The following is a 10,389-nucleotide window of genomic DNA, read 5'->3' as shown; positions in this document are numbered from 1 at the left end:
ATTAAATAATTTTAGATTATAATAAAAGCAAACACATTCATGAATCTGTACATCTATAACTGGGTAGCTAATTCAAACTCATTCATGAATGTGCTAATATATATATTAGATACCTTTTCTCAGCTTGTGATCCCATTTGTTAGATGATTACATCTAGTTGGGTAACTTCAAACTCTTTCATGAAATTTAGAGCTAGCCCTTCGGGCCAACTTCGGGTCATCTTTATCGAATGTGCTGATTTGTGCCAATTAATTTCGATAACTCTTGGCATGAACTAGCTAGTTAAAGGTACCGCACATTGTTAGCTAGTCACTGATACGTACCATCTTTCGCGGTTTGCAAATATTTTGTCAGAAATATTATGGTATTTTGAAAGTCATTGTATTGGAGAGGAAGGCAACCGAAATGCAGACGTTGCAATCGTGTATAAAAATGGAGGAGATAATTACTGTGATTGTCCTAGAAATTTGTATCCTTTTGAAATGAAATCCTATATGTTTCATTTAAATGAATCAAATCATAAAACATTTAGTCCGATATACATTTTTGGAGAATACATTGGAATTCGAAGTAACACAATATATTGTCGCTGGAACCAGAATCAAAAGCGCACTGCTTGATTAGCTTTTCGATAGATACTGTGTATCACAGCTTTGCGGTTCGACTCGACTTAGTGGAGTCGAGTTTTCATTTTTGGCTAGCCAGCGATAGCGGGCCATTGACGAAGTTAACTTGCCCTGGTTCAGCAAATTTAGATCGGGCTTGAAGAATGCACCAAAACAAAAATCCCCGAAGCCTGACTTATTTATGATCGATCCCGTAAAGAAGTCTGCAGGCCTCACGAGAGCGCGACTGACCTCAATAAATATTCGGCATCATATTCTGCATGGTCAGGAAATCCTTGGTGAAAGGTCTATGGCCAATTCTGACATTAAGAAGTTCGTCTCGTTGACAAGAAGAGTGCAAAAACAATGCAGTAGAATGTTTTACACGTTTGAAGGACAAATGCAATTCAGGTGTTCATCAAAGACATGAACAAATGAAGGCCTCAGTTGCAGAAGAATAATCAGACGTTTCCAGCCGAAAATGAGTGTCGGCTGAGAATGAATTGAAATGACCGGATGAATCAGTTTCTCATGCAATATGAGCTTCGGAGTTCCTTTTCAGGGAATAAAGCTCTTCTCGGTGTTAGCATAATGCCCGTCAGCTGAATTAATCCTCATGCGCTGCAAATCCGTGTTGCCTGTACAGTAGTATCTTTACAGAAGGAAGGCGAAGAGAGCTTGGAATAAAGACTTTCGGCTTCCCAGCTTCCCTGCAGGGGTCGAACCGTTCTTGCCTCCTGTTAAGAATCCCCTAATCTGTTCTCCTTCCCTTCCCTGAAAGACAAAGAAAAGGAGTACTGATTAGCTAAATCCAAAGGTATAACATGAAATGCTGAGACAATCGGTCCATCTGAGGCATATAGCTACCTCAGCAGCATCCTTGAGAGGCCCCCAGCATTCCATTCGATTGTACTTTGGAGAGCTCGAGTGAAAGTAAACCCAGACTACAGCCTCCGTTAGCTCAGGATGCTTGGTGAAAAGCACCGAATCCCCATGCAGAACAGATTTTAGTACCTATTCTTCATGAAGAACGACGTGCTTACAATGTGAAATGCATGTTAACACGAACATAAAAATTGATTGACAGGTGATATAGAGTAGCTGATCAGTTACCAGAGGCAACTCCTTCGAGAAGATATGATACCGAAACTCGGCAGCAATGTCAAGAACAGGATTGGGCCCACTCACATAACAATGTACATGTAGGCACATTTCCTTGTTGACCTCCTTCCACTCCGCAACCACATCATCCCGACTGTACCATCCCTTTAACTGGAAATCGAGGTTGCCATGCAAGAAACAGTGATCTAATCCAAGTTAATCTATTGTCCTCACAAATAGACAATCAAATGGTCATGCCTGGCAAACTACATAGCATGTATCCGTGAAACTAATATTATGAAATCTCACATCTGTACCTGTTCAATGCTGATGACATTGGAGATGGTTAAGGTCAGATTAGCTGTGAAATCACAGTGTGATAAGATATATGTTCTGGGGATAACCCCAGAGTATTTGCCCACCTCTTCCACAAGGATATCGACTTTCAGTTTCGAGGCTTCAAATCTTGCGGGCGGGATTAATAACCTAACCGCCTGCAAATTGTGAAAAAGAATTCTTGTTCATTCCAACCAAGTCCAAGCGTCAGGCTGGTCATTCTGTATGACCACCGATCGATCACATAACAGGAAAAAAGGCAAGATAAATGAATGCGGGGCATTTAAAGTGCATATAAAGCTCTCACAATTATTCAATCAGAACTTTCTATTTGCAAACATTGTATACGAGTTAGCAAGGTGCAATCTTCCATCTTTAAGAGCTCAAATCAGACCAATGGAACATAAACTGGGAAAAGCATTGACAGGGGGCAGTAATCAAACTCATGATGGTGATTCTACACGACGGAGCGAAACGGATTTGGTTTTCTATCATTTTCGAACTCTTGCAAGCTTGTCTTGGACCGTCCCGATATCCTCAGATTCCGCCCACGGATAACTAAAAGGGCAGCGTTTACATACAAAATGCAGTTCCTCTAATTCGTCCTCGAGCACCGACACGCTTATTTATTCATCAACCACAGCGCTCATTCTAATATAAAGATCCTATTTTCTGCGTCGACCACGAGCACCGAACCCCAATGCAACCGCCGAACTTTCAATTAGAAGCTCAAAGCTTCGGCTAGTCCCAAATATCAATGCGTGCAAGAGATTAAGCAAACAGGGCACAGAGTGACAAAAGGGCAACTGAGATTACTCGACCTCGGACACAAGAGTGTTATAGGAGGGAGCTCCGGTGCTGAGAAAGGCAGGGAGGGATCTCTTGGGGAGCGACCGGTTCCGTGGGGTGTCGTTCTGGGGCGAGGGAGAGAATGCGTAGGAAGCGAAATGGGAGGCCATGGAAGCTTCATAACCGGCCGGGCTTTCTCCTACTCATGCTTCCCCAGGCGCCACCATTGCTCCTGTCCTGTCCCTTCCTTCTTCTCCCTCCCTCCCTCCTTCGCCCAGAACGCCCTGCGATGACGGTGAGTGGTCGGGGACGAGAGAGAGGGATGTATGGAGAAGAACAGAGTGCTTCGTTCTTCGTTCTTCGTTCTTTCTTCTTTCTGGTGACTGACGTGCTGTGCTTCGGAGACCCACGCAGTTGCCCAAAAATCATCGTCAAACCATTCCGACCACACGATTCTTAATTTTATTTCATTTTTAAATTTTCCCTTCTTTTTTTCAGTATTGTATTTTTTAAAAAGAAATTCGAGGGGGACAATCATTGAGGTGGACAGCGATTGGTCGTGGAGTGCCGACACGTCAGCGCTGGGCTTCGGCTCACTCCCTCTGCGGCTCTGCCTTCGCTCGGTCTTTCTACGGGTTTCTTTCTCAAATTTTTTTTTTTTAATTTCGTTTATTGTTATTAAAGTAAGGTTGACCGGATGCACCCTCTATAGCAGGTAACCTACAAAAAGGACAAAAATGAGTTATCATGACGCAATCTCATATTAGACTCCCCGTCAATTCTGATAGCCTCAGTGGATAATGTGATGACATGGGCACCGCAAGGTAATCCTCGAGCTAGATACCTCCCTTGCTCAGAGTTTGGTCATGGGATCTTCTCCTGGGTCAAAGAACTCCTCTCAAGGGGCCGAGTGATTCGCGTTCAGTACATTTATTATGAAGATAACTCTTGTACGGATCGATTAGTTATCACTTCTTTAATTCCTCGCCAATCAGCATTGGAGTGGCTCTTCTTGCCTATGTAGTTGAGACTTTCATACCTCGTCTTTGTCCTACTTTGTTTTTCTTTGTTATATTTACGGATTGTGCCTTCCATTCCTACTGGAAAAAAGGAGGAAAAAGAAAAGCATGCCTGAGAAAGCCAAATTATTGCATCATTGACTTAATAATAAGTCGTTAATGATAGATTTTCATAGGGCCAGTTTTTCCCTGGAATTTTCATACCTTCAAGTCCCTAGATCATAAGAAAACCATAGGATTTTACGATTCATGTTTTAATTGAACTATTTGTGAGATATTGTACTTCAAAATTTTAAATTACGTGATAAAATCAAATTTGAAACTAACTTTTCGAATTCATTTCTCAACCTTTTGGCTCAATTCTTTTTTCTAAGTTGTAAATTGATATGTGAGATTTACATTGATACAAAAAGCTCGTGAAATTATGATTCGAGGAAAGAGAAACAAAAATCCGAAGTTGGCTCGTTGGTTTGTTACTTTCAAATGGACATCTCTTTCGCATGTATGGCACATCATCGTTTCATTAATTTTTAACGGTTTTAGTAATGGTGTGACACATCTGACATGAAACTCGAACATTGTGCCATGTTGTACAACTTTTAAAGGTTGTGCTATAACAAACACAAACCTAAAAGGTTGTGCCATGACATGTATATTGCCCAAAAAGCAAAGAAAGTATCATAGCTGATGTGCTATGAACATCGATATCTGTGACATTTGTCCATGTTGATGATGTTCTTGTTGTAGGCCACGCCAATTATGTTAAACTTTTACATTACATAGTCAAGAATTGATTTTTTAAATAATAAAAAAATAATTTTGGCCGGGTCAACAATTGATTTTGGAATGTCTAAACGCTGAACATGCTAGTAGTAAGTGATTAAGGACTACAATCACTTATCAAAAAAGAAAAAAAAAAAGGATTATGGACTACAATCCAACAAAGTATAATGGTGGGCTCATTCATGGGCCTGACGTAGCTCAGCGTTTAAGCACGGTCCATGAGCCCATAACTGGCCTGATGAGCAATGCTGGAGCCTACCTCCACTCCAACCACACTACGGGAGGGCCGTTGACGGCCCATTTTCTTAATACAGAGAGGTGGAATTTTACTGCGAGTGCACCACAATAGAGTTTTTTTTTTTTAGGGAACTCATGAATTTAGTACAATAAAATATAAATATTAATATCTGATAAAAAGACATGGGTAGTTCCATTAAGTATCGAATTTAGAACCTCTTATCATCAGGTAAAGCGTACGTCATTGCGGTACACCCTCTTTCTCATAAAAAAGTTTTTGATGAGCGATGTTTGGTTGATGATTGATCGAGTAGTGTAATGTGGTTTTAAGCCAAAAAGAATGGGCTGCACCCTTTCATATCAATGCAATCACATGTCTATCTGTTTATATGACATGAACAACGCAGATGATCAACGAACGGGAAATCCAAAATATTAATTATGTTGCAGCCACTAGTTAATTAACGTATCGTCTCTCTTGCCATGGCTGCTCAAGTCATGGATGATCATCCAGACAGGGTCAGCCCTAGCATAAACAAATACGATCGATCAAGTTCCTATAAAATGATGACGATCGATTTCACAAAATCGTTACCTTATGGATGTCCCACTCGCGTTTGTCTTTCGACAACGCTATTTTAACTGAAACACGCATGTTTATACATTGGATTCTCTTGGCCATATTATATATGTGGCCAAGAGAACACAAACGTTTATTCATTGGATTCTCTTAGCCACATTATATATTTGGCTAGCTGACTTTTTTACTTTGCCGACGTACCGGCCCCTACCCTTTTCTTCTTCGTGCTCTAGTGTACCAGATTTTTGCATTGTCTCTTAGCGGAACAAGGACCGACAGCCCTCGTGCATCTATCTATGTAAATATCGAGTACGACGTACGTCCACGTCAATCCATCCTTTACATATTGATGTAATGGATTTTTTTTTTTAACCGGGGGTGTCCGGGTTTCGCATTCTTGAGGCTCCATGAATCTCCGGCGGCGCACGAAATGAGTAATCACATCAAAGGCGTTCTGATGGCTCCAGGGGGTTTCGAACTCGGGATTGGGTGGATATTTAAACTCCCCTTACCACTAAGCCAAACTTCTTAGAGTTGACGTAATGGATTCATTACCCGTGTATATTGAATCCACGCAAGTTATTGTTGTTACCGTAATTCATTTTGGAAGGAGGTTACTTACATGGTTATGTAAGAAAGAAACGTTAGGAATGCGAGGAAGAAGATATAATAATATTGGTTTAACAATACAGAGAGAGATGAGTAGTAGAAGCATAGATTAAATTCCTGAGTTAACCTACTTGAGTAGCATTCAAGTTGGGATTTCGGATACTATAAAGTACACACTGAAAAAGTAAAATTCAAATAGGAATCGGATTTCGGATTATTCAAAATGTGCATGCCTACTAATTGTTTTTATATATTACCATATTATACCAATTACAAATCATTTTAATCAACCAGCTAGGTCGTCGTTTGCTCTTGGTCTTCCGTCCTATCCTAACTTGGGTCTCTACCCATCTCGGGGTCCTGAAGAGATGGCATCACGGGCGACTGCGAGAGAAGCCATCGGGAGAAATGGAGGAGGGTGTCGCCGTCTGCCCTGTAGCTCTCTCTGATGAAACGGAGGAAAACCGACCACGTGAAGTCAGGATACTTCCTTGCTGGGAACACGCTGTCTCCATGCAACAAATCTTGTACGGGCCTCACCACCTTGTCCACAGCCGGAGAAAAGAAGAACGCAAGCGACATCCTTTCCTTGTACTCGTTCACCACTGCCCTGTGCAAGCAGCTCCTGTATCTGCCATTCGATAGCGCCTGCGCACCCACCGACGTCCCACGACAAGCAATGTGTGTATACATATATATATATATATATGAATGATCTTCCATAGAACGCATGAACATGATGCCACTAGCTAGAACATCTTACCATGAAAGTGTCGCCGATGTTGATGACTAGGGCATCTGGGTGAGGCCGAACTTTGTGCCATTTACCGTTAGTGAAGACCTCGAGCCCTCCAACCTGGTCCTCGTGAAGAATGGTGAGGGAATTTGGGTCGCGGTGAGGGCCAGTCCCGAGCACATGGCTTGGCTCTTTGCATGGCGGGTAATAGTTGCACCGCATTATGGAGCAGCTGTCTTCAAAGAACTCCCGGTAATGGAGTCTCTCGACTCCCAAGCTGATTGCTAACAGCTCCATAATTCCCAAGGCCAAGTCCTTCATTGCTTCGCAGTACTTTTGGTACACCTTCCTATATAAATAGGAATTGTCTGTCAAATATCTAACATGTATCCTGAGAAATGATCATAGATTAACCTATAAATAAAAAAAATAAAAAAATAAAAAAATATATATATATATACACACACACGAATCTGTTACTCTTTTATTGCGTTTGAGTATATGTAGAAACCCTAGCCTAGAGAAACTATTGGTCAAGCCCATATTCTATGCTAATACCTGGGGCTTAACAGTGAAACTTACCCCGTCTGCCCGAAGTCCGGCCCTAGGGCCGATTTAAAGTACTCGATAACCTCTTCATCAGGTGAGCTCGCAGCAAAACCAAAGGACAGAGTTTCCTTCCACGGCAACTTCGAGGAGAACCGCTCGCTGTGCGCACTCGAATAACCTGATAAGCTGCCTCTCTTCTTGGTAGCCCTAAGCTTCGTTTCGAGTGGAGACCTGAAAAAGGCCCCGATGTTATCATAAGCACCCTGGATGAGCCTCGGGTCAATACCATGGTTGACGACTTGGAAGAACCCGTGGCTCAAGCAAGCCTTCTTGATCTCTTTGGCTGCACAGAGGATTGACTCATGGTCCCCTAGAAAGAAGCCCTGAAGGTCTATCAATGGTTCATTGAGCTCATCTAGGGCACATTCTACGTCCTCTGCTGGCCATAGGAATTGGGTTGGAACTTTCTGAGGATTTTCAAGACGAGGAGACGACAATGAGCAGTGAAGGTATGGAGTTTGGAGGGCATTGTCACGAGGTGAAGAGAGGACAGAGTGAGAGCTGGTATCCGCCATCTTTGATCGGAGGTCCTATTTAGATCAGCTAGATAGAGTTTACGGAAGATGAAGTACTATATATATATATATATCTATCATGAACTTTTTTTGTGGATAATTGTGGGAGGGAGATATGGCTCTTGCGATTTCCGAAAGTCGAACAGAAGAGGTTGTGTATGCGTTTCTCGGGACTCCAACTCGTGTTCCCTCCGTACGAGCTATGAAATTGCATACCACCAACTAATATTTGGCTGGTTTTAAAACACTTTTTATTTTTGTCTACCTGAAAAAAATGGCATTTGAAAATCTAACGAATCCTGAGCTGAAGTCGAGTTGGCCCAACAAGAGGTAAACTCTCCCGATCAAATATTCTTTACATTCACAAAACTCGAATCCAAGACCTTACTTATAAGAATAATAAGTTCCAAACAGTTTAAACAGACTCATATTGGTGAACATCGTTCTAATATGAAGACAAATAAGGGCAATAAATAGAAAAATTCAAATGTTGTTGTGCATGCAATTATAAACATCAAAGTCTCACTTTATTTTTTTTGGTGAATTACGGGTTTGAAGTCCTAAATTTTCCACTTTATTTACTCCGAGAGCCTTATCGTCCTTACTTTTCTAAATATCAATGTTTACATTGTCGTTACTAATTGGATCCAAGACGTTCCATGTTTGATTCTCATATAATTGGACTTTTGTGTCCTTTATTTCCTTTTCTTTATTTCTAGTAAGGAGGGACATGAACTTCCCTTATCACCGAAAAATGCTATTTTCCTCAGCCAAAAGAAAGCTATTTTTCCTTTTATTTACCCAGAGAACTATTTTTCCTTGAATTTTCTAGCAATAAACCTGAGAAAATGATTCTTGACTACCTTGTTGTTCTAAATGGATTTTCCTTGAGATAGATGCGTCTCTTGAAATTTGCATATCTCCCTTCCTAGCTCGTAGAGAACAAATTTTATCATCGAACACCAAGAAAGTAATGTTGTAACTGATATATGATCAATTTCACTTGTCCACTTTCGATTGACTGATCGCGCGTCTTACTTTTGTTTTGTTGGTTCAGGCTAGCTATAAGGCCCCAAATTAATCTGTTGTCAAGATATAAATCAATATCCATGATGTTCACCAAAAAAGAAAGTCTGATATCCATGTGCTTCTCTCTCTGAGTTTTTTTAATCAATGCTAAATGATATTATTGATGTATATACAACTCCAACAACATTTGAACTTTTTTCTCCAGGTGAAACACACACATGGCGATTGTAACTCCCATTTTCGGATCAGATGGCACAGTCGGCTTTGCTTCTCCCTCTCGACTCGTGGTATTAGTACCTTCTCCTAGTAGGCATTAGATTGGAGTCTCCATATCCTGTTTTTTGTATTCCTTTTATCTTATTAGTTTTATGTTGTATTGTTAAAAGAAAATTATAGAATAGGAACTGGATCTACTTGCTTAGTTGATATATTTAGTAGGGGTACATATTGTCGAAGCATCTTATGTATAGAATTTTCCCCATAATCAATCCCTAACATATTACAAGTTGAGCTTCACTACTATATATTCTCGAGTTTGAGTCCACGTGAGTTCCACTCACGTAACAGTAAAGTGTAGTTAACTGGTCCATTATAATTAAATATCATGCTTTAACACCGTCGATAGAGATTGCGCTCTGATGCATCTAAACAGATGCTGGAAACGAGCAAGGTCACAGTGGCACTTTATTAAGTACATCGAAAGAAGATCAACATGTACATCATAATGAATGATATATACATACGTATATATATATATATATATATGTATATTTAACTTGACTGTAGTCGCTTATGGGTCCTCTCTTACACTGACTTTTTATGATTCAAACATCTGGAGAGTACTGTGTTCAAGACGGACACAGAATTTGGTATAAGAGAGGGCGAGAAGGGGGGCAATAGTAAGATATTTTTTTAAAAAAATTAGAGGTAAATATAAGAAATTTCATTAAAATTTAAAGAGTTATATATGTATTTTTTTAAAGGCTAAAAATTTAGAGAACGATTGCTACGTTCAGCCCCATTGATCCATCCCTGAACCGTGTTACATCATCTCTCTTAAACCATTAATATAATTCGCTCCTACTAATATAATAAAGGGGAAAAAAAGTGGCTGTTCACTATTGCAAAGTTCCGAATGGAAAAATTTTAACATGACATATATATTGTTAGGGTGACATGGATATTTGGTATTTTAATTAAGTATTTAATATTTCTATTTAAATGTGTTTAGTACTTTAATATTTATAATAAATGGTATAAAATATTAATCGCTTAAATTGCAGTGTCAGATACTTAAATTGAAAGTAAAAGTAAAATAACGGTTGTACTAATCACGATATATACTAAAAGTACTAAACACTTAAATTAAATTACTTAACATTTAAATTGAAAGTACTAAATGTATTAATCATGACTCGTTGTCATGTTAAACGTACCGTCC

At 40.0% G+C, this 10,389-nt stretch overlaps 2 protein-coding genes across 2 annotated transcripts; both read right to left on the bottom strand.

Annotated features, from left to right (window-relative positions):
• Positions 1-898: 898 nt before the first annotated feature.
• LOC116202529 (magnesium dechelatase SGRL, chloroplastic) lies at positions 899-3,268 on the bottom strand. Its single transcript, XM_031534108.1, has 5 exons — positions 2,864-3,268; positions 2,024-2,200; positions 1,719-1,877; positions 1,473-1,619; positions 899-1,379 (listed from the first exon to the last, which is right to left on the bottom strand). Exons 1-5 carry the CDS (start codon positions 2,999-3,001, stop codon positions 1,260-1,262), a joined length of 741 nt encoding a protein of 246 aa, XP_031389968.1. The 5' UTR covers positions 3,002-3,268; the 3' UTR covers positions 899-1,259.
• A 2,892-nt stretch (positions 3,269-6,160) lies between these two features.
• On the bottom strand, positions 6,161-8,093 carry LOC116203336 (gibberellin 20 oxidase 2-like). The gene is made up of 3 exons (XM_031535027.1): positions 7,378-8,093; positions 6,823-7,144; positions 6,161-6,707 (listed from the first exon to the last, which is right to left on the bottom strand). The coding sequence occupies exons 1-3, from the start codon at positions 7,917-7,919 to the stop codon at positions 6,390-6,392; spliced, it is 1,182 nt and encodes a 393-aa protein (XP_031390887.1). The 5' UTR covers positions 7,920-8,093; the 3' UTR covers positions 6,161-6,389.
• Between the last annotated feature and the right edge of the window lie 2,296 nt (positions 8,094-10,389).

This window comes from Punica granatum, chromosome 4, assembly GCF_007655135.1.
Source record: "Punica granatum isolate Tunisia-2019 chromosome 4, ASM765513v2, whole genome shotgun sequence".
NCBI classification, from domain to species: Eukaryota; Viridiplantae; Streptophyta; class Magnoliopsida; order Myrtales; family Lythraceae; genus Punica; species Punica granatum.
Note: the sequence above shows the minus strand (reverse complement) of the source record. Positions and strands in the feature narration are given on the sequence as shown.